A 25,351-nucleotide genomic window follows, 5' to 3' on the forward strand; every position below is an offset into this window, starting at 1 on the left:
CAGTATCAGCACATATTAGACACTCTACTAATACTCAAATGAGAAGTAGTTGCAACTTTTAGTCAACAAAATGCGACAGGGACCATCAAAATAAAGTGTTACCTTTAAACCTTTAGTCCTGCAGTGTGGCAAATTCATTTTTAAAGAATAAATGTGAGTCAGCAAAATAATATAAAATAATTATTAATCGTATTCATAAATAACCCCAAAATACATTCATCATTATATAATAAGCAAAATACAGCTTTGAATCATTTTAAATCAGATACAGAATTTCACACCACAGGCAAAACTTCATGTAAATTAACCCAAAATGTACATCCAAAATATATTTTGATGTAAAACTGGTTTTATATTCACACATTCAGACTTTCTCCTTAATAATATAAGTTTAGAAAAGTATTCCTTGCTAATTCTAAATAGGGAAATCATATTAGCATCCAATGGCTATCAAAGTACAACACTGTTCACAGTCCCATAAATAGTGCTAATGTTGTTTTGAAGTCATAAATACATGTGATTTCAGACCAAATGTTCAAATTAACATGTTAAACAATATAGAGAGCATGTCACAAGTTGTTACTGAATGAATATAAAACCAACTTTACCTCAATCAAAATGTAAATTTAGCTTCTGCGTATTTTTGCTGCTTAAAATAAATACTCATATAATAAAGAAGCCGAAGAATAATCGTTATTAAAAATTTTATGGAGACATTTTCTTACATGTTATACAACAGGATGCTACATTGAATTACAGTTGTGTCATCTCTGCACATCAGACACATGAGAAAAATGGGAAAACATAAGCATCATCTTCTCAAATGCAGATAAATGGAGCACACAAACACATTTGAGTGACAGCCAGGAAGGATAAACAAGTGCAATGGTTGAATTTCGGAGTGAATACATCATGCTAAATGCTATTAATGTTGATTAAAACAATGATCACACACAATGTAAATAACTAAACGGTAATTTTATGGTACTTAATCACATGGTAAGAGTGACTTGGCATCATCAGAAGTAAAAAGCACAGTACTGCTGGGTTATAGACGAAAATATATTATATATCTATACAGAAGCGAAAGAAAATCGTAAGAGACATAACTCAGAAAGGCAAAGGCACTAGAACCTAAAGGCAGCTGCTGTCAAAGTAAATGACTACAAGTGTCTCCGACCGAGGCGATTCTTCAGGGCCTTGAATATTTGAGATTCTCAGCATACAACTTCCACTCTCGACAATACCAATTTAAAGTTAAGCTATGGATGGAATGTCTCTATCAAACCAAAGCAACAACAAAGTCAGCTCAGAGACTAAGGAAGTTCCTTACGTAAAACAACATCTCACACACACAGAGGGAAGATTGTCCAGTGAACTGTGCCTAATTCATGCTTGGAACTGGTCCTTAAGTTGCATAAGGCCCTGTTAACAGCAGATATTAAGATATGTTTCTGTCAATCTGATCACAAATAGACGATGATAAATACATGTGTGAATGGAGGCTGAAACACTTTGAGCTTGTAAACTATCAACCACATCCAGAGGTGGTCTCATGTGGTCAAATGCAAACAAAAATCAGATAAAAACACCTTATTTACGCCAACTCATCCTACCATTATTGTTTGTGTAATTAAAGTACTCTAACCAGACATGATTTCAACTTCACCATATGAAATAATAAGTTTGGTTTGAAGGTGATATTGAAAAATAAGACTTTTGAATAACTTTAAGACCAAATGAAGAGAATGTATTTAATCATTTGAATGAAGCACAATACGCTGCCTCAATGTAAATGTATTGATTTGTTCCTTTTCCCACTCAGCTTTGTTCAGTTTCTGTGAAAACAAGTCTTAATTTCTTTCATTCTGCATACCATTTTTTAGTTTCTACGATGGTTCAAGTGCGCTTGAGCATATATAAAAACAAAAACAAACTGAGAAAACATCTTCGTCAGTTTGACAACACAAATTCTCACCACACGTCTAAATACAGAAACACACTGCAAATAGTGCAAACCATAACGCAAATGTGTCACACTAAAAAGTGACGAGCCCCGCTGCTCCCTTTTTAGAGTAGGGTTGTCACGATACTGGAATTCCATACCAATCGGTACTGGAATTTTAAAAACGTCCATTTCACTCGAACATTTGAGCGCTGTTGACAACTTTCTCTCAACTAGACTCTTGTCGCTGCAAACTCACCGCTGTTTACTGCGTGTAACCACAGATACAGGGTCACTGGAGTGCTTTAAAGCCGTGATTCACCAACGGATCGCTCATATGTCAGCTTATAGACAAACCAGCTGATCGACATGACTTTAAAATGCTCTAGTGTCCCTCTATCTGTGGTTACACACAGTAAACAGCGGTGAGTTTGGTGAACCAATGACCTTCAAAGCCAATCACATTCATTTCTATTGAACACATGAACACAATGGCAAATCAGAGCTGTTTAAGAACGTGCTCAACAGCACTCAAATGCTCATGGGAATGTAACGTTTTTAAAATTTCAGTACAGATTGGTATCAAATTCCAGTATTTTGACGACCCTAATTTAGAGTCAGCCATGTTGTCAGACTTCTGAGAGTTTTTTGTTTATGTTATTGTCCTGATTGTACGATTCCTTGTTGTTTGTTCCCCCGACATATTTCCGTTGTAGTCTATACTATTTGCAGAGTGTTTCTGTATTTGTATGCTGTATTTGTGCGCATGTGTGTAGTCAAATCGATGATGTTTTCTTAATATGTTAGTGTTTTTCTATATGGAAGATTTTCTTAAATTGTAGTGCATTTCAGTATTTAGATACATTTAAGAATTTGCATGCATGTGTGTGAATTGAAGTGCATAACGATTCTTTTTTTCTCAATTTGTTCGTATTTCTATTTGCATGCATTTTCTTATTTTTCTCTCTCAGCCACTGTAAGTTTTTTTAAACACAGATTCACTTTTTGGCTATAAATGCAAGAATTTGAAGATAAGATTTTATGCTTTAATCCACAACTACCAGTAGTTTTATTGACCTACCAGTCATGACTCTAACACAAACCCAACAGCTTTCTGCAGTTTTGTAGCAGAAACAAAATCTGCTGTTCTTTGCTCTTATTATATTATGTGTGAGCTTATTGCAAAATATTATATTTAAATCCTCTAAAAGAAATCAAGAAAGTGGATCAAAGTGAACAAAACAGCTGGATTAAGCTGGAGGTATAATTGGGAATGTGTGTCTCTCTCGTCTACTTCTAATCAGATTGACCAAAATGCATCTTAACACCAGATGTAAACCAGTCCTTTATGTTCTGATCCCTCTTGTAAGAACAGAAAATCTCTTCTGTAATAAAAGAGAAACAATAAAGGTGCATTCAGCAATGGTACAAGTAAAAGTGGCTTTTACAAAAGTGTGGCAAATATCATTCCAGTGGCGCAGCAGAAATGCACAGATTATTCAAGGCACAAGCAACCTGCACAATCTTATCAAAAGTGCTCACATTGGAAGTGTGGTCTACGACTGTAAAGGGGCTCTCTACTGGTCCAGTTAACATCGAATATCTCCTCTTAACAATGTCTATTACCTTTTCAACATGCATATGAGCAATTGCTTTATCTGAAAGTGCTCCCACTGGCGAGAAATCTTCTCCATCCAGTCCGTTCTGGCTATTTTCAAAGTAATTGCTACGAGTGATTTTGAGTTCGGCTTTCCGAGACCCCACTAAGCCCTCAATGTCAAAGTCACGCTCTGCCAGAACAACATCACCAGGCAGGAGTTTACTAAGGAGGCCAGAACTCTCAACTAGACTTTTGTCGCTGACGTGTCCCGGAGATCCTCTGGAAACAAACGTGACTACACCCTGAGGAGCAACACCGATGACGTATTTAAGCTCATTCACAGTCGATTGCACTGGTGTGGTCAATGCTGTAGATGCAACATCTTGATTTCCATCCACACCGAGAGCTCTTTCTAGAGACACCCTAAAGCAGTCAATGATCACCGCACAGTCTGGGTACGTGCAACGCAATGCGGCGGGTAGATTTTTTCTGAGCTCCACTCTGGAGGGCCAAAAAACAGCAGTTGGCACAAGAGTGGTGAACATTATATGAATAATCCGATGGACAGTCCTGGCCACTGTGGCAACCTTGACCCCAAAACGATAAGCCAAGTCTTGGTTTCTGAGATCCAGCTTGAGGCGCATTAGCGTTAAGAGAAGTTGCTGGAATTTAGAGAGTTTTACATTTTTGTCTCCTTTCATATGTGGAATGAGAAGCAACATGACTGTCTCGAACACAAAGTAGTTTGGCAATCCTGTGTAAAAGCGAACCTTCTCTGGATCATTCCTAAAGGAAGCCTCAGTGAGAGACATCTTTTCTAGTGATTCCCTCAGCTCCATGTTTTCTTTCTTAAGAGCCTCGAGACTGGACTCATAGTCAGAGGGAATGTTTTTGACTGGTTGTCCTTTTTGGATTACACTTGTTTGTGAGATTTCTTCTTCTACGCCATCTTCAGTCTTAACATCCTCCTCGTCACAACTGCTCAGTGAAGAGGAAACACTCTCTGGCTCTTCTTGACTTGTCATCTGGCCATGGTTCTCCAAGAAACGCCCTTGTCCTTGCAGAAAAAGCAAAGCATTGGCGGCCTCCACTTGTGCCTCCTGTTTATCATACATTTCACAAGAACTTGCTTCTTTCATATTTGGGGACAGTGGCGCTGAAGTGAAAACTGAAGGAACATAGTCTGGAGATCGAGGATTTTTCACTTGTTTTCCTGTAAATGGAAAAAAAACCATTGAATTATTTAAGAGTGCATTCATGTTCTTAAAAAAAATCACTTATAATCAATAATAATTCACTATCTATTGTTTTTAATACACTTAAAGAAAAACTATGTGCAAATTCACCAGACATTTCCATTTATGAGTGTTTCTCTGTACAACTTCAGTGCATTAAAGTCAATCTCAAAACACAGTATGAATCAGTGACTGTGCAAATCAAGCACAGACAGTTAGTCTTTAATGGAGTCTAAATATTCAAATATAAATTGTCACCTTAGAATTATAAGGTTCTATCTGACACTTTTGTCAAAATTGAGTTATTCACATATTCTTATTAATTGACAACTTATTTACATGATGTGATGTTTTGGTATGAGTTGTTTACATTTTAAGACCTTTTATTTAAAAAGCAAAAAATGGTTTATCTACAAAGTTGAACTCTAGCTTGGCTCTATAAGGTTCTTTCTGTGAGCCAATCAGCATTTTTTATTGCATGCACAAGGACCATTCAGGATCAGCTTTCTTTGTCTTTTTGCCGGACTGCTCCATTGACAGAGGAAAAGACCAGAAAGATAAAAATCACACAAATTCAGAGTCGACTAAATAATGCTGCACCACACAAAATTGAGATGTGTGTAAATGTGATGATTTAGAAGCATTTTTTGACATTGAGATGAAATGTTAAATTTTACATTGTTAAAAAAGTATTATATTAAAAAAATACATTTTATATAAAATGTGAAATATTTTTATTTGTTTATATATGGTAAGTGAAACATTTTTTCAGTGTTTATTAAACTGATTTGCTCATTGTATGTTTTAATTTAAAGCCTTTAAATTTAATATTAAGCCTTGAAGGGCAAATACTTAATTTAATTCATGGGGCATATAATTCAATAAATATAATTCAATTATTCATATAAAGCATAAAATTTTATAAATATTAACATATTAATTCGTTAAAATTAACAGCTGCACTGGACAAAATCTTTAGCACAGCCTTGATGAGCCTTAATTTGAACAAGAAAAAAAATTCAACCTAAAACATTAAATAAATGTTATAGAAAGCAAAAATTGTACTTTTCCAATCATCAACATATTGTTACAACACCAAATTATATATTCTTTGATGGTATTTCTTGAAAAGTAATGCTTCAATGAATGATCTGCCAGATACTTTATAATTCCAAGTGGAACATGACTTTACAGAATTTTGATAATTTAGATTTACAGTACATTTAGGGTCTCTGTCATGTTAATGTATGAAAAAGAACTGTTACACACATATTGCTTGCTATATGGAATGCAAAAACTTTGAAGCTCAATTTCTCAAAATCATTTAATGCGCAGATAGAACCTTATAATTCCAAGGTGACAAATGCTAGCTCTTACAACCAACTATGGTCTGATACAGTACTTTTACACATTCATCTAGTGGTTATGTTGTGTTATTACATATAATCTTTTTTCTCCCTCCAGATGGCACCAATAACTTATTAATGTAAAACGTATACATTTACACACACACACACGCACACACTAAATTATTATTATTATTATTATGCTATAGAGCTTATTTGAGAAGTGTAAATTGTGTTGTATCATGAAAAATATAACAGAAAAACAGCGCATTCATTTTTCAAATGTTAATTTAGTGAGAAAGACCATGCGTTTAACCTTAAAGAATAATACCTTAGTCCACATTTGTATTCAACCCAAACCCTAAAGTGCAGTAATGTGGATATCAGGCAGGGGCGTCATCAACATTAAACACGTTTCTCCCTTACTAGACATATTTACAACCATCTCAGAAATTAGCGTTACTGTTATAAGATTACTGCTAACCTACACATGCTATATGCATCACATCAGATGTTACCCTACCTGAAATGAAGTGTGTGCTGCAGAGTCTGCTGCCCTCGTTTGGCACCCACCCTTCACGATTCACAGCAGCGATCCAGCGCTGCTTCCGCTCCGGGTCGCGTGGAAACCTGTAGAAGGATAATGCGGTGCCTGGATATGGAAGGCCATTGGGGCCAAAACGTCTGCAACAAACGCGTTTACACGTTATTACGTGTTAACACGTAATTTACGCGTTAACACGCAATTACGTGTTAACACGTAGGTACGTGTTAACACGTGATTTACGTGTTAACACGCAATTTACGTGTTAACACGTTTTTTTTAAACTAGTGTCATTTTTAAAGCACAATCATTTAATAATTTCTCCAACCTGCTCATTTTAAAATGTATAATGTCATTTCACTTGTCGAAGAAATGTCAATGAAAGGCTAAACATTTTCTGCAATGTTATGTTTGATGGCCGGGGACATTATAATTCTTGTCATTCAGCTGCTGAGATTTCTTTGAAAATGTGTCCAGAGAAATCAGTATGAGCTTTATTTGACAAGTGTGGGCAATCACACTAGAAATGTTTTGTGTGTTTTTTCAGGAGCACAGGATACATACAAATCAACACAAGGACACAGAATGACATAAGTGGATATAAAATAAACAATAAAACATTTTGGTTACAAAAATCATAAACAGTAAGGGTTGTGTATATGTATGACCATAAAAATAAACAGGTAACAACTGATCTAATAATTAAGATCTATAGAGATAAAAATGTGTAGAGATCTGAAGGTTGGGCAGGTGCACAGCAATAATCCTCTCCGCTGTCCTGACAGTCCGCTGCAGTCTTCTTATTTCTGATTTGGTGGCTGATCCGAACCAGACAGTAATTGAAGTTTTGTCAGATGAAGTGGCGGCAGATTGTGCATTCTCATACTATATGTAACAGGTCATTAATTACTAAACACATAAATGATTTAATGCAGAGTAGCCTATCTTGGTGAGGTTTATGTCTGCAAATAATGCACATATTGTAGAACAAACATTTTATAATTTATAATTTTGTGTTATACATTTATGCTTGTAATATATGTTAATTGTTTACAGAACTTTGGACTATGTACTTTTGTCTCTGTACTGGAAGCTCCAATCACCAAGACAAAATATTCTTGTGTGCAAACAACTGACAATAAATAATTGACAAGTTTCTATAAAACTATGTAATAACTAAGCTCCTTTCTGCCTTTTAAGAAAAAAACTAAATTATGATATACTAAATCAAAATTACAAGATAAAAAGTCGAAATAATGATTTAATAACTCAAAAATATGACTGAATAAATCTGTAGAAATTACATTATGACAATAGGTGGCGAAAAACAACCATCTAAATGTAGAACTTAATTCTCTAAAGATGATTAATCTAATAAAACAAAGTTTTTTAGAGAGTTATTAAATCTTTAACTGAAAATGTCATTTTTTCAAGCATGCAGTTTTCTTAAACAAGCTAATGAAATAACCTAAACTTAAACTAATGTTCCATGGTAATTTACTTGACAAGTACCTTTGCATTGTAGTGGGTAACACATGCAGTTGAAGTCAATGCAAAATGTTAATTTAAAATAATATATCCCACATTATCTTATATATATATAGTCATAGTAAGTCTTATAGTATATATATATATATATATATATATATATATATATATATATATATATATATATATATTCTCGATTGAGCAAGAGGGGCACCTCAGCCAATGAAGGCAAACGGGCAGTGGCTCTAGGCACCGGGCCACCCCCCTGTGCACACATATATATATATATAAAATGTGTGTGTGTGTGTGTGTGTGTGTGTGTATATATGTCGATCAATTATTATGCAAACTTTAATACTTTTTTTAAAATATTAAGATGTTGTTAGCAATTTTATCTTGACAGACTGGCACAATTCAGCATGTAGACTCTCAAATTAAAAAAATAAATCACGCATTGCGGCCAGGCATGCACAGAGCATCTCCGTTCTCACAATGAGTTTCTGAGTTTTATCATCCAACCAAGTTCGTTCTTCCGAAGTAATCTGGGAACAAGGTCAGTGCTGCAAATAGATTGTAAAGCCTGGCTCATTCAAAGAGACCTGCGCAATGAATGATAATGTCATTAATAATCAAAACAGTATAAATCAGGCTTCTCTAAAACAGTAAATATTGCACATAAAATTAAAAAAATGGTGTTTTGGCGCTGAAGCATATAGCGGACTTGTGCACTTCAGATGGTATTCGCTCTTGTTTATTGTGTAGATAACGGAGAAAGAAAAAAACACACATTACAATTAAGATACAAATTATATCAAATCAAATGTTTCAAAAAGATAATTTTCCAAGAAAAATACAAGTGTATGTTTTTGCTCCTGCCTATGAATGGATGATTTCTTTTGTTGTGTGGAAAATAAGGGTTTGATTAGTGCTCCACTGTAATTGTTGTGTCTCAAACCCCTGTCATATGTCTGCTACATTTTTAATTTCTCATTATTTTAAAGATTATGTCATGCACATCTGATTTTTCCTCATTCTGATGTGGTTTCATTTTCTCCTCACTTGCTGCAGGAGTTTTAAAATCCTAACCGATAATAAAATCTGGTTGCAGCGCACATGAGGCGAATCTTCTGCGATTTCATTATCTCAAAACTTAAATGTGCACACACTAGAAGATATGAAAACTGTGGCACAGCACACTACAAGATACTCTCAAGATTGTGCCTGATAGAGCACCTAATTGCAGAATAACTCTGCTTTTTATTTATTATAGGCTAGGTTACAAATATTTGACCATCTGCCAGAGCGAACAGCCTGCAGAATGAAAAATGCTGATTGGGGGAAAAAAAAAATGCTTTTTACCTACTACCCTACTGTATAAAATTTTCTTTTTTATGTATAATGTTCTATTACTTAAAATTTTGTTAAAATGTATAGGTATAGTTTATATATAAAATGAGCCCTAGCTTATTCCGCTTTGATAATTATGCAAGGATAATATTGCATATTCGGTTTAGGCCTGGATAAATTATGTATTTTATAAAAGGATTGTTTATGGACTAAGCTAACAGTAATTCAAGCGAAAGGAGAGAGACCGAGTGAGCGCGCGAGAGGACTCATATCTCCTTGGTGACCAATCTTCATTGATTGCGGATTCCAGCAGTAAGCGCAGACTGTGAAGTTTTTCTTAAAATGTCGCAATGCACACAACATAATGAGTGACATATCAGAATTAAAAAGAGGATAAACTGTTGGTGTGCATCTCGCTGGCGTATCTGTGACCAAGACAGAACGTGTTTGTTTGAGATGATCAAGAGCCACGATATCCAGGGTAAATCACCAAATGAAGAAGAGCCACAGCCATCAGGAGGAACTTTGGATGCCAGAGGAAATCTGTCTGAAATAAATGTCTTTGTGTAGTGAACAAGCATGAATAACATTCAGGTTTTAGAGTATTGGAATTCTCAGCTTCAACCTGCATGTTTTTCATGCTTGTTAACCATTTATTAATATGATTTACTATTACCATTAACAAAGCATTTGTGAGTGTAATTTATTGTAGTGTACACTCCAGCATTATCTAATGTTACATTTGCTCATTGTTTGTTCTTGTTACCACTAATGTGTTAATTAACACTGTAATCGACGTTAATAAGAGTTATCTTACATTTCTTTGTGTTTAAGGATCACTTTACTTCTGTTGTTTATGTGGACTTTTATTTTGACAAGAAATCCGATTTTCAGAGCTAAAAAGAAATGATAAGAGAACAGTATGTGCATTTCATGACGGTTTAACAGAGCTCGTACTAAAAAGGACGGTCACCAAGTTTATTCAGCAACCCCCCGAAAAGGCATACGGTTTGTTAATGTAGACTATTTCATTTAAATTATTTTCGCTAGTCTCTCTCTCTCTCTCTCTCGTATTTTTTTATCCTCGTATGAATACAGCCCAACGTTATTTTACAGTTAGATGACTGGTAAAGAAGCAGGCTATCGGAAATTGAAATAAGAAACTGTCTCAGCGCAATCTCTGCCTTATTCCTCGCTGCCAAATATGTTGAGCTCCTTTTAAAGGAAGTGGACCAGATGGCGTAGGCTCGACGTAGCCATTGTGTAACAAAACGATTGCGCGCATCACCACATTAATATTTACGAGAAGGATTACGAGCTGTTACGACAGACACAGTCATCGGGACACCACAGCTACGTTTTACTTGAATTATTCATGATGAAGTGACCGAAGCACTACGATGCGCTTACGGTGACCTTACCTCATCAACCAAGATCATGACGGGAGAGTAACGCACGCGGAAGTGCGTTAAGAAATACAAACCGAAAGCAGCAAGTATTGCTGCTGTTTAATGTCTGGTTCAGTTATATATCGAAGCTAGTTTCTGCCAGATACGGCAAAATCATGCTTTAGAAATAGAGATTATGATTTAGAAAAGTCTAAATTATTGGATAAAAATCAAAATTGGAGGTCCAAGGTGGAGGTGAATAATTAATCTAATGAAATCTTTATAGTAAATTGAATCTTTAACTGAAAATGAGATTTAAAATGTTAATTTCTATTATATAGTATAAAACATATACTTTCAAATAAATATCAGGACATACAAATATACCAATTAATCACACACACACACACACACACACACACACACACACACACACACACACACACACACACACACACACACACACACATATATATATATATAGATAGATAGATAGATAGATAGATAGATATATTACAATTCTGTCTAAAGATGTCAAAGTGGCATAAAACAGTATATATAATGCACAAATATTTAATACTACTCCATATACAACAGGATGAGTCCATTTTTATGGTTGTCATGTTTTATGTTTTGTATTTGTTACAGCCAAAACATAATTTTATGTGTAAGCCTTGAATATTGTGTTGTGCTCCACCCTGATTTTCCACCTTTGACCTTTTCCAAAAATTTCACCCTTGTGCTCTCCCCAGCTCTCAGGTTAATTAGCTTCCAGCTGCTAATCATTATGAACCTGCCTGAGTCAGAGTGGTTTGGCTATAAACACTGCCTTCTGAAGCTATAGCGAGTTGAGGAACACTTCCTAGTTGGTATTTGTGATAGTGGTCACTAGTGGTTGTGGTAGTTGGATTAAGCCTTAAAGCCAAATTAATATTATTGTTCCTGCATGTCCATTACTATTTACTATTTTGTGTACTTAATTTGAGATTTACTTCCAAGTGTGACTAAAGGGTGAGTGCCTTTTATTTTGTATATCCTTTCACCTGTTCGTTTGAGAGGGGAAGCTCAGGGAAGTTTGTGTTTTTTTTTTTTTTTTGCATTAGGTAAGCTAGTCCTCTAAATTTAGCTGCTTTCTCTTTGTGGTTAGGCTATACTCCCTCAGCTTGACAACTACTTTCTATTAAATTTCCTATATTTCTAATAAAGATCTTATAAATAAAAATAATAAAATTTATTTTATTGAAATATTTTTCTCTCTTCTTAACCCTGTGCTGACTCTTCACTCTGGGGCTGAGGATTGAAGTGTGTTCTTCACATTTCTTTAATTCTAATTCAATATTTCTACCAAATTTTAGTCTGTTACATATTTTTGTCAAACGAGCTCCTTGATTTAAAAAAAAATATATATATAAACCTTTGAAGAGTACACTTGAAAACATGATTTATGGAAATTATTAAAACTGAATATTTTAGTAGTTTTCAGAAAATGTTTTTACATTTGAGTATAGAAGATTTAATTTGAAAAGATTTATTAATAAAAACATGTAACCTCTTCATATAACTTTTAAAATTTAAGACTGTTAAAAGATTGTCCATTTTACTGGCCACTCGATGGATGAAAACACAATGAAGCAATATAGTCTAACTCTTTATCTATCTATTTTTTTTTTTTTTTGTGATTTACAGCGAACCTCTTCAAGACCGGACTTTCTGTATGAAATTTAGACTTGAAAGAAACTAGTTTATGAATACCTCCTCATGTAGAGGTGAATAAGTTGACAAGCTGAATTAAACTTGCTCAAACGCTGTTGCTGTCAAACATTGTTTACTTAACTTAGTCAGTTTAATGATGAAGGGATTGACCGACTATTTTACAATGCTCTCTTGTAAAAGTGTTTTATTTAGATATATTTGTGGCTGCTGTATTTTGAAGTTTATTTCGATACATGGAAAATGGATGTAGTTAGTATTATAAAATGCATTTCAATGTGATGCGGTGGCGCAGTATACTGTTGCCTCACACCAAGAAGGTTGCTGGTTCGAGCCTTGGCTGGGTCAGTTGGTATTTCTGTGTGGAGTTTGCATGTTCTCTCCTCGTTCGTGTGGGTTTTCTCTGGCTGCTCCAGTTTCTCCCACAAGTCCAAAGACATGCAGAACAGGTGAATTAGGTAGGCTAAATTGTCCATAGTATGGGTGTTTCCTAGTGATGGGTTGCAGCTGGAAGGGCATCCGCTGCGTAAAACATATGCTGGATAAGTTGGCAGTTCATCCTTCTGTGGTGACCCCTGGTTAATAAAGGGACTAAGCCGAAAAGAAAATGAATGAATTTCAATGTATTTTTTTCCCATCCCTGCTCCTCCTGCTTGCGTGGGTTTCCTCCGGGTGCAAAGACATGCTGTATAGGTAAATTGGGTAAGCTAAATTGTCTGTAGTGAGTGTGTGTGAAGTGCTGGGCTTCAGCTGAAAGGGCATCCGTTGTGTAAAACGTTCTGAATGAGTTGGCGATTCATTCACCTGTGGTAAACCCAAATTGCTAAAGGGACTAAGCTGAAAAGAAAATGAATATCGAAAAAATTGCCCCTTAGCCTATTTATATAACTATTACAAATATGTACATGTTATTAAACAATGTATTATATTTGATGTAAAATAAATGTATATTTTCACACAATTCTCAGTTAAAGATTCAATAACTATAATAATAATAAAAAAAAAAAAACTTTTTATAAAATCATCCTTGGAGAATTAAGTTCTACATTTAGATGGTGCTTTGTGGCCACCTATTGTTGTAATGTAATTTCTACAGATTTATTCAGTCATAATTTTGAGTTATTAAATCATAATTTCTGCTTTTTATCTTGTAATTTTGATCCAGTTAATCATAATTTGGGTTTTTCTTACCTCATTTGTTTACACACAAGAATATTTTGTCTTGGTGATTGGAGCTTCCAGTAGAGTAACAAAAAGTACATAGTGCAAAGTTCTGCAAACAATAAATATATATTACAAGCATGAATGTATAACACAAAATTATTAAGAAATAGAGTAATTTTATAAAATGTTTGTTCTACAATAGGTGCATTATTTGCAGACATAAACCTCACCAAGATAGGCTACTCTGCATTAAATCATTTATGTGTTTAGTAATTAATGACCTGTTACATATAGTATGAGAATGCACAATCTGCCGCCACTTCATCTGACAAAACTTCAATTACTGTCTGGTTCGGATCAGCCACCAAATCAGAAATAAGAAGACTGCAGCTGACTGTCAGGACAGCGGAGAGGATTATTGCTGTGCACCTGCCCAACCTTCAGATCTCTACACATCTTTATCTCTATAGATCTTAATTATTAGATCAGTTGTTACCTGTTTATTTTTTATGGTCATACATATACACAACCCTTACTGTTTATGATTTTTGTAACCAAAATGTTTTATTGTTTATTTTATATCCACTTATGTCATTCTGTGTCCTTGTGTTGATTTGTATGTATCCTGTGCTCCTGAAAAAACACACAAAACATTTCTAGTGTGATTGCCCACACTTGTCAAATAAAGCTCATACTGATTTCTCTGGACACATTTTCAAAGAAATCTCAGCAGCTGAATGACAAGAATTATAATGTCCCCGGCCATCAAACATAACATTGCAGAAGATGTTTGGCCTTTCATTATACAAAATATCTACTACAGTTCATTGACTCCAAATCATTTATTGTGATTTAAGTGAAATGACATTATACATTTTAAAATGAGCAGGTTGGAGAAATTATTAAAAGGATAGTGCTTTAAAAATGACACTAGTTAAAAAAAAACGTGTTAACACGTAAATTGCGTGTTAACACGTAAATCGCGTGTTAACACGTACCTACGTGTTAACGCGTAATTGCGTGTTAACGCGAAAATTACGTGTTAACACGTAATAACGTGTAAACGCGTTTGTTGCAGACGTTTTGGCCCCAATGGCCTTCCATACCTGGAGTCCTCCTGTTCCGACAACCGGCCACTACGCAAGTGTGCACCATATTAATGCCACCAAATTTGTGGACGAATTTGGTTTCCTGAACTAGTAATATTTACAATCTGACTCCCAAAATGGCGGTGGGGGGAGAGTAGGCGACATGACTGTGTCGTCATTTCACTAGTAGTCACCGGTCGGTCGTGATTGGTTCTCGCTGTCTTGGCTGTGATGATATCATCTCGCTGCGCCGCGATCGAGCGTTTACTGGCGTCGTGAACAGCGACTCATTGCTTATTCTTTCAACAAATTAGATAAAAATGGCCGTGGAATCGAGGGTCACACAGGAGGAGATCAAAAAAGAACCAGCAAAGCCAGTAGACAGAGAAAAGGTATGGTTTTAGTTCCTTCTCTTCGTTAATCGCGCGAATACTCGTGCACAAACGAGGCGTCCTGCATGCTAAGCTAATTTGTAAATCTAACGCTAACTAAAAATTTAGGTTCACAGAAATAATACAAAATGTGTAGTTGCAACGTTATACTACAAATTGTATCTTAAACTATGTGCATCCCTTTAGACATTTGGCCCTTTTTGTTTGATTGTGTACTCATTTTATCTGTTTTACTGTAAACAGCATAGCGTACATTCTGGCAAATAAAAAGTTGCTTTTATTAAGCATTTAATAAATTACACCCATTTTTTTAATCAAAGCTCTTTCAGTCAAAGTTTAACTAATATTTTACCATCCCAGTAAAAAGTCACATACTCTTGGTAAACAGGCTTCCATTTTAAAAACACAACTATTGAAAATGTTAAACGCCATATATTTTTGGTACATTCCTTCAGTTTTGTCTTTGGAGTAAAATTGAACAAGTTTTTATTGGAGGCCGAATGAACTGAAATAATACAAATGTTGTTCTGATCATCGACTTAAAGACTAATAACCTCCCAAAAATCTGCACATACATACATACATACACACATATATATATATATATATATATATATATATATATATATATATATATATATATATATATATATATATATATGTGTTATTTAAAAAGTCAAACCCTGCTGAAATATTGGTATACTATTGTGATGTTTGTTTGACAGACATGTTTGTCATCTATGTGTAATGTTTAAACCGATAGATCACCAGAAAGTAGTTTAACTCTGTTTTATAAGCAGTATTGGATGCACGCACATCTGTATGTCTAATTGTTAAAGAAAAAAACGTATTGATTATTTCTACACGTGTTTGTTGTGCTGCAGACATGCCCACTTCTCCTGAGAGTGTTCACCACCAACAATGGAAGGCATCATCGCATGGATGAGTTTGCTCGGGGGAACGTGCCCTCTAGTGAACTTCAGATTTACACCTGGTAAGTATTATTATAAAACAGGCATGACATCCATGATCAACTGAACTGTACAATTCTGATTTGTATCTGCATTGGCTGCAGGATGGATGCTACTCTGAAAGAACTGACAAGCCTGGTGAAGGAAGTCTATCCGGAAGCTCGAAAGAAAGGCACACATTTTGGATTCGCCATTGTTTACCCAGACCCTAAACGACAAATCTACCGGTAATAAATACAGAATTCTGAATGCCCTGTTAAGATATGTTAGAAATTTTTAATAACTCCACTGGCTTTATTGCAGGGTTAAAGAAATTGGCAACACAGTTTCCGGACGCAAAGGTGCAGATGACTCAATGACGCTTCAGTCGCAAAGCTTTCAGATTGGAGATTATCTTGACATCGCTATCACTCCGCCTAACCGCGCACCACCCCTCCAAGGACGCATGAGACCCTACTGACCTGAAACAACACTTGCCTGCATTTAAATGAAAGGGGTGAAGTCTGTCTTCCTGCAGAGTTTAGTTCAGCCCTTGCCTGAACCTTTCAGGTGAACCGCAAGACTTTGATTTGATCGAGTGTTTATGCTAGAACTAAACTCTGCAGGAATGTTCATGCAGAACAGCAGCATGATTGAGCTGATAATCTCAGTTTGGAAGTAAAAAGGAAAGTCTTTTCATATATTTTATGTTCTTTGTGGAGTTTTATACCAGGTCTACCTTTTTAGTTTTAGTCCTGCTACCATGATTCCCATCATTCATAAATAAATGTTTTTTTTTTCAATATCTTGTCTTTAGTCGTATCATTTATAAACCAATTTTGGGTCAAAAATTAACTATTTATTAGTTGATTACATGTTTAATTTTTAATGCACTAATGATTTAGGTTTAATAACTTTATTTTTTTTAATTTGATGGGTTTTTAACCTTTAATGGATAGAATAGTCCAGAGTGTTGACAGGAAATAGTTGGGAGCAGAGAGGGAAAGGGTCGGCAAAGGACCTCGAGCCAGGAATCGAACTCGGGTTGCCGTGAGCACCATGGTGCTATATGTTAGCGCCCTTAACCACTAGGCTATTGGCCCTGACTAGGTTTCATAACTTTACAGGTATACCTAACTGCGTTGTACTCTATCATATTGTGCAGAATATTAAAGATGTACTAGTTGGTGCATTTTAAGTATGCTTACAGTTTAAAAGTGTAGTGTTCTCAAAAACTTTACCCCTAACCCAACTATTGACCCTTTTCACAAGACTGTTATGACTCGTTTAACGGTCATCATAATCTTAAATCCTTGAAAGTTTTTAATATTTACATAAAAAAAAAACACGGATGAACATTTATATGCATTTATGAATGTATTACATCATCTTTGCATGAAATTACAAAAAAAAAATACCGCTTATGTGAGGTGTTTCTAATGCAGCGTCTATGGGTCTGAGAGTGAATTTGACATTATTCTCTCGTCTGGCTGCCCTCATCAGTCTCACACTATTTTTTTCCTTTTTTTTTTTTTAAAGTCTTGATTACATCATCGTGGAGTTTTTCTTTTACTTCAGTAAATCGGATTGTAAAAAAATTATGTTGTACTCTGATTCACTGTACTGTTAAGTTTACCCAACCATGACGCCTTCCGCTGGAAATGTGAAAAGGGTCTATTACTCAAACTGAACCATACCTTAAATTCATTAGCAGAAAATGTGGGAGATTTCCAGAATAACATGTAACTATTTGGCCTTGTTACCATTTGTATCTTAGTATATTGTAGTTAAGTTGAACTGCAAAAGAATTTTGTCCAATTGGCCTTGTCTAACTAGTCTTAAAAGGATAGTTCACCCAAAACTAAAAACAGTCATTTACCTACCCTTCACTTGTCAAAACTCTTATTTTAGTTGCTTTCTTTTGAACACCAAAGAAGATAATTTGAAGGTAGAAACCTGTAACCACAAGAATTTGTTTTTCCTACAATGGAGGTCGATCATTAGTTTCTGAACATTCTTCAAAATATCTTCTTTTCAATGTCTTCTGTTAAAAAAGAAAAAAGAAACTAGTTTTGGAACTACCTAAGGGTGAGTACATTTTTATTTATTTTTGGGTGAGCTATCTTTAATATAAAGTGTCCTTGGCAGTTTTTTAAGTGGCATTTCAGAAAGATTTAATGGTCTAAGACCTAAACAAATAAATTGCACCACAACATTCCCACTAAATAGACGAACAAATGTTTGGTACATTCACCAGTAATGCTGGAATTTGTGGCATGGAAATTAAAATGAGTTTTATTCTTTTTCTTTTCAAGTCTTATTAAAAGTGTTTGCACTTTTTGCAAAAATCAGTATAGCATTGGTGTTACGACTTCAATCTGCTGTTTTTTGAAAGCCAGGTTTTGAGGTCTGCAGCACAGATCCAGCGGTGAGTGCTTAATACTTGCACTGAGCCACAAGCTAAAAGAGAGTGAGGACATTTATGAACACATTTGAAATATTACCATTTCAGAATTACAAGGTTTAAGTGACTCACTTTTAAGATATCCTGAGTGACAGAGCTCATATCAGGCATCTCTGGTGTGCACGGCTCTGCTGGGAACTTCACTCTGACTTTTGGAGTTGAAAGGCACCAGTCCTGGTTGAAACCATCGTCAGGCACTGGGACAGGGGTCTGTTTCATTTCTAACACATGATCTGCTCCAGTTTTCATCCCTGAGAGACTTTCACCACATGTATTTTTCTAGTTGAAGAAAAGTCAGACATCATTTGCATCTCAAGAAATGGAAGGCTAGTATGAGATCATGAAGTTTTGAATCAAATCTAAGGTATACCATTCTTAATTTATAAATGAAAGACGATTGCTTACAAAAGCTAGAGAACTTCCAAAATGAGACTGTAGGATCGGCATCTCAGGCAATGCTTCCTCTTCATAACGTAACACTTTTGGCATCTCAGGAGCATCATTCCAAGACGTCCCATTGGTGGTTGCAAGATCTGGTAGACGCAAACTGTTCTCCTGTGATCCAAAGTGCCTCTTGCTTTCTTCCTCTCTGTCCTCCTGTGAAACGGTAATTACAGAGAGTGAGTGAAACCACACAATTTTTTACTGGTAACGTCTTGGCTTAATTTGAAGTCTTTGTGGCAGATTTACATGCCAGTGATGAAAGTGTCAAGCTAAAGAGCACATCACACCTTTTTTATTAGCTTGCTGACAAAAGGTGTTTCAAATGCAGGGAGTTCTGGGGTGGAAGGACAGTTATTATGGAGGTGAGGAGGAGAATTGAGATCATTCTTTCCATTGAATAGTGGAGTAGATGGAATGTGGTTTTTCGCAATCTTAAATCCTGGGGTGCAAAACTCTGGAGGCTCCGGGGATTCCAGGCTTTCTGAAATATAATCAAACATAAACGTGCAGAAAGATAAAAGCTAAGCATCTGTCACAATCAAATGTTAACACAAATAACCACACTTCTAAAGCTGCAGGGATTAAATATAACATTTTACAAACATAAGAATAAACACCAACTACTACTACTAATAATAATAATAATAATATAAAGAGGAAAACAACAGTTAATATTACTTACTGTTAGCAATGTCCTTGTTCAGCACAGATGATGTATTGGAGAATACATTATGGGGTTTCTGAACATTTTCATTTCTTTCGCTGTAAAACACACAAGCACAGTACCAAATGCACTTTTATCTTCAGGGTTTGAACAAATTATTTCTCAATTTTTTTTCTTAAGTGGTTACTTTAATATTGATTCTCAAAAGCAGAGATCTTTTCATATAATTTATTCCATTTTATGACTACATACAGCATGTATTTCAAATAGAAAGGTGGATGTTATTTATTATTCACCCATGTGTACTTGAAATAAAAAAAAATGCTCACTGATCTTTTTTCAAGAAATTTAAACAATACATTTTGATCACAAGTGACAGTAAAGATGTGCATAATGCTTCAAGAACTTCTTACAATGAATCCTGTTGTTTTTCTCAACTTTTCATAAAAGAATCCTGAAAAAACGGATACAAATATACGTGTTCTGAGTACCAAATCATATTTAAATGATTTCTGAAGAATCAAGACACTCTGAAGACTCAAATAACACTGCCATCAAATAAAATAAATATTGAACTGTGCTCAGAGAGAAAAATAGTCATTTTAAGCAGTAAAAACAGTTCACAATGCCACTATCTTTACTGTATTTCTAGTCAAATAAATAAATGATTGATGAACATAAGATTAGGCCTGTCACAATAATCAATAAGTCGACTTATTGCAGAACACATGGACATGACCTCAATCATTTTGATGATGCAATATATATCACCCATACATAAAGACCAATTCTAGCAATATTTTAGCTGATTGTGCAACATCTCTATTTCTATTGGAGGTGTCAGTATGGTTCTAAAAACACTATAGTACTTACTATAAATTACTATGGTATATTTTCATGTGGGTGTCTGACAACTGAAATTAGATCTGGTAGCAGATATCGCAGCCTCTGTTACTTTTTACCTTACACTTTTTTGTTAATATTTATTATTATTAATTTAGGATATACGTTTTCACATATTGATTCCAAGGATTCCTCATTATTAAATTGTTAAAATGACTGTAACTGAATTAAATATTCTTAAGAATAAAATATTATGTGTCCTTTAGCAGAGTGCACTTGCATTATGATGCTATTATATTGTCATTCTGGCATTATATATTGAGTGGCATAAAATGGTCTTAAAATGACATTAATATTGTTATCGCAATATATCGTACAACAGGGCAACGCAGTGGCGCAGTAGGTAATGCTGTCACCTCACAGCAAGAAGGTCGCTGGTTCGAGCCTCGGCTGGGTCAGTTGGCGTTTCTGTGTGGAGTTTGCATGTTCTCCCTGCTTTGCGTGGGTTTCCTCCGGGTGCTCCGGTTTCCCACCACAGTCCAAAGACATGCGGTACAGGTGAATTAGGTAGGCTAAATTGTCCAGTGTATGTGTGTGTGTATGTGAAAGAGTGTGTATGGCTTTCTCAGTGATGGGTTGCAGCTGGAAGGGCCTCCGCTGCGTAAAACATATGCAGGATAAGTTGGCGGTTCATTCCGCTGTGGCGACCCCAGATTAATAAAGAGATATTACAACAAAAATATTGTGATATTGTTGATATTGTGACAGTACATAAGATACTTTAATGCAGAGATCTGTAAATTATCAACAGTCATTAACTTTCCATCATTAAATTAGTCAGTATACCCAGTTATACTGCACAATGGCAGCATTACCTACTCATAAAGCTGATTTGTTTATTTTAAAAACGCAAAGCACCTTTTCAAATTGGCAAATGTATTGTTTTCGGTAGCAAAACGCACATTTTGTGCAGTAATATTAAAAACATGACGGTAGCGAGCAGCATATTACCTGCTGTTCTTTGGTGGCTTCTTATTGAACAAATCCATGGTGAAATCATTGTTCCAGCACATGGTGTACTCAGAGATGCCGAAGTCCTCCAGTCGTGGGGTCAGAGCGTCCTCCTCCATACTCAGCGAGCACTTGGGTGTCTTTGGCTGCGGAGGCTGCAGGTTCATAAGGATTGGTGGAGGTGATGGAGCGACAGCAGGCTCAGGAACAGCACTCAGTGGGACCTCTGCTTCGCCAAGCACTCTCTGAAACTGGAGCGCAGACAAACCAAAATCTGACAGTTTGGGCGTCTGCAGCTGGTCAACAGGTGGTGGCATCTTCTCAGGGGTCACTGGCTGATCAACCTCTTCACAATCTCCACACTCAGTCTCTTGATCTTTCTCTGCTGCATCCGGCTTTTCCGCATCTCTCTCTGCACGCTCCTCTGCTTCTTTTGGACCATTCACCTCTAGAATAAAGAGAAAGTTTTCACTGAAATTGACATAAATCATAACTACACCTATACATGAAGTTAAAATATATACTGTATGCACAGATGGGATTAAAATAAATAAAAATATTTTTAAAATATATTTATGAGAATAAACAAATTTTAGATTTGAGAACTTTTATGTTATGAGAAATATTGTCATTAAATAAAAGTACTGGTTTGATCATGTGTGAAATAGGGGAAGCTGATTTTTTTTTGTTACAATTTCTTCATAGGAATGATACAAAACATGGTGATGGTTTTGGCACATGCTGTGTGAAACAAATACTGACTGTATTCAAAAAGTTATATATGGGCCTGAAAAAAAAAAACAAAAATTTGCACTTTTTTATTTATTTATTTTAATCGGTATTATCTGAAATGTGCCAATAACATATTTATTTAAGACTATATTTAAGTTTTTGCTCCATATCATTCAAGAAATATGCAGTTTGTGTTTTTCTGGATTGTACAGAAAGTGGTTTTCAAGTCATACATTTATTATAACTACTGCATAAGTTACAGTTATTATTTAGTAAAATACAAATAAAACATTTTAAATAAGAAATAAAAGCAGATGAATTTCATTGAAACTGAACAAAATGTATACCATGGGCTAACATTCAACGGGACAACATGTATACTTTTAAAAGTTTCATTTTAATTGGTCATTTATTTATTCTATCCACTTTATGCAGAACTGATTACAAAACTAAATTACTTCAATGCATTCGATCAATAAATTACAGTTTTGTTCTATCAACAAAGGATACATCAAAAAGCAGATGTTTGTAAAATTATCCAACAGTATCTCTAACAAAAAATTATATGATGGGGTCAAATTTCTGTCTTCAAATCCATCCCAGAAATGATCAATGTTTATCCTTTTCTCATGACTTTATAAATATGATTATTTGAATCAGTATTTAAACCCGAAATTATTTTGAGTAATGAATAAAGTTAACACATTGCTTAATATAAGAATGTTCAGTGCATTTGCCCCTCTCTATGTAACTATTTTTAGGAGCCACCAAACCAGGTCAGAGGTCATGGAAACCTTGAGTGCAACTGAAGGGCTTGTATTGCTGTGTTAATACTGTCTAAAGTGATTTTAATATTATTATTATTATTATTATGTGTTAATTCTGCTTAAAGTGGTTTTCCTTTTTATTCAAGATAGACTTTGTGTAGTAAGAATATAGCAGCCTGAATGTAGATTATACCAGTTTTACCATTTTTGATAAAGACAGCTGAGAGTACACTCAGCTTTGGGTAAGGAACAGATTATGTACTTTAAGTGTGTGTGTTCTATTCGATTGTGGATCCTTTCACAGGTCTGGGGTCAGCTCTAAACAGTTGGCTGTCTGATGTTTGTATGCTTGGGATATTGAGATTTCGTTCAGAGTTGTACACACGCACCCAGGTGGAAATTCTATCTGATATCACCTATATGTATGACACAGTTAATGGCGTTATGTAAGAGTATAATTGCTGTTGATTTGTGATTGTAACCAGAGTGGCCTACGAACTCAGACGAGTGTTGAAGCTGGCTTCTGCTAATGAAACTGTAAACTTTATTCATTTGAATCTCTGACTCCGGCTCCTCTTCATCTGACAGACTGGTCATTGTTGGTTTCAAACTGTAATAATCCCTACATATAAAGTCCAAACAGATGGGCTAAACATTTACCTGTGCTTCCCAGTCTTGACATCCGTGGCCTGTAACCATATTTCTCATAGTGTTTCTTCAGACTGTAAATGTCTTCTGTGGTTCTCTGCTTCAGCACCAAACATCTTCTGATGAAGCTCCTCAGCTCAGCACTGGTTGTATCATGGGTAGACACCTGATCCCGAACTTGCCTCTGCAAATGATGTTGTGTACGATATATATATATATATATATATATATATATATATATATATATATATATATATATATATATATAGTTCAAATATTAAAACAAACTGAAATTACAGAACATGATAACTGAAAATAGATATACCTTTAGTGCTCTGACTTCAGAGTGCAGCTGATACAGTGCTTGAGCTCCAGTCTCCTCATCCTCTAAACAGGACCAAAATTACAGCATATGATTTTATGAATGACCACAAACCATTTTTTTATATATCTATTTATATATTTACCCTCGTCGTCTTTGAGGTTCTGGCTTGTATGCAAGAGGCTGCTGCTTTCAGTCTCCAGATACACCGTGAGCTTTCGCAGCTTCGAGAAGAATCGCTCTGACGGATTCATGCTTGATGGTACAGGCTGAAATAACAGATAGAATTAATAATAAGAAAAGTATAATTAATAATAAGTAGAATTATTAGTTAAATAACACGATTATAACACGAGTAACGTTAATAACAACAATGTACGACTTTGGTGGTCTTTCCATAAATAATTAATGTAACAGTAACGTTAAATAATAATAACATAGGAATATGATTTATAATAAGAATAACATTTTGTAAAATAACATGATTATTTAAATAACTTAATAACCTAATGTACGAGCTAAACATTGATGGTCTTTTTATAAACAATCAACTGTGCGTTAACTGTTTTGCTGTTCGGTTAAAGTTAGCTGACATGGAAACTGCACAATAACAAAACACAAGGCAAGGAGGCTACCGTATTCGGCTTATTTAGTTAACAAATACACAGTAAAAGATAATACTTCATATTGACGTTACCTTATTACAAGCATTTGAATAAATAACGCTGAACTCGTCTTGTTTAAAATTTCGCGGTACATCCGGGTTAGTTTTGTCTAACTCGTTTGCACGTCTAAACCGATCTAAACACTGAGAGGCTCGTTACCGCCCCCTATTCATTGAGAACACTTGAGTGTACATTCAGAGGCTTGCTTGCATCTAAAGCAATGAGAAATGAAGTAGTTATCAAAGAACCAACAATCGTTAAAGTACACAAGTTTTATTTGACCACTTCTTTTCTATCTTTATGCTGCCAGTCACATCATGTCTGAGGTACCTCCATCTTAAAAAGTAAGCATCTGTTCTGCTTCATGAAAAACGACCTTATTGATACTGTGGGAAACTTATAATAGGCAGATTATTTTAATCACATTTAAAAAACAGCTTTATTCTTTGATAATGTGTGTTTGTCTGATTATTTAATTTTATTAAAGTATACATAATACTTATTTAAAATGTAGGCCTTATGTATTTTTTTCAATCACAAACCTGTTTGAGTTTCTTTTTTGTTGTTGAACTCAAAAGAAGATGTTTTGAGCTT

At 35.1% G+C, this 25,351-nt stretch overlaps 3 protein-coding genes across 3 annotated transcripts; 1 reads left to right on the forward strand and 2 right to left on the reverse strand.

Annotated features, from left to right (window-relative positions):
- Positions 1-690: 690 nt before the first annotated feature.
- Positions 691-15,019, reverse strand: LOC130235017 (uncharacterized). Its single transcript, XM_056465386.1, has 3 exons — positions 14,874-15,019; positions 6,650-6,778; positions 691-4,758 (listed from the first exon to the last, which is right to left on the reverse strand). Exons 1-3 carry the CDS (start codon positions 14,920-14,922, stop codon positions 3,410-3,412), a joined length of 1,527 nt encoding a protein of 508 aa, XP_056321361.1. The 5' UTR covers positions 14,923-15,019; the 3' UTR covers positions 691-3,409.
- Positions 15,020-15,088: 69 nt separating this feature from the next.
- sap18 (Sin3A-associated protein) lies at positions 15,089-17,002 on the forward strand. Its single transcript, XM_056465387.1, has 4 exons — positions 15,089-15,247; positions 16,132-16,241; positions 16,323-16,445; positions 16,522-17,002. The coding sequence occupies exons 1-4, from the start codon at positions 15,176-15,178 to the stop codon at positions 16,676-16,678; spliced, it is 462 nt and encodes a 153-aa protein (XP_056321362.1). The 5' UTR covers positions 15,089-15,175; the 3' UTR covers positions 16,679-17,002.
- Positions 17,003-18,277: 1,275 nt separating this feature from the next.
- ska3 (spindle and kinetochore associated complex subunit 3) lies at positions 18,278-24,357 on the reverse strand. Its single transcript, XM_056465040.1, has 9 exons — positions 24,238-24,357; positions 24,096-24,157; positions 23,783-23,954; positions 21,624-22,071; positions 19,788-19,867; positions 19,393-19,586; positions 19,067-19,258; positions 18,734-18,940; positions 18,278-18,657 (listed from the first exon to the last, which is right to left on the reverse strand). The coding sequence occupies exons 1-9, from the start codon at positions 24,344-24,346 to the stop codon at positions 18,634-18,636; spliced, it is 1,488 nt and encodes a 495-aa protein (XP_056321015.1). The 5' UTR covers positions 24,347-24,357; the 3' UTR covers positions 18,278-18,633.
- Positions 24,358-25,351: the final 994 nt, after the last annotated feature.

Source organism: Danio aesculapii, chromosome 9, assembly GCF_903798145.1.
Source record: "Danio aesculapii chromosome 9, fDanAes4.1, whole genome shotgun sequence".
In the NCBI taxonomy this organism is placed as follows: domain Eukaryota; kingdom Metazoa; phylum Chordata; class Actinopteri; order Cypriniformes; family Danionidae; genus Danio; species Danio aesculapii.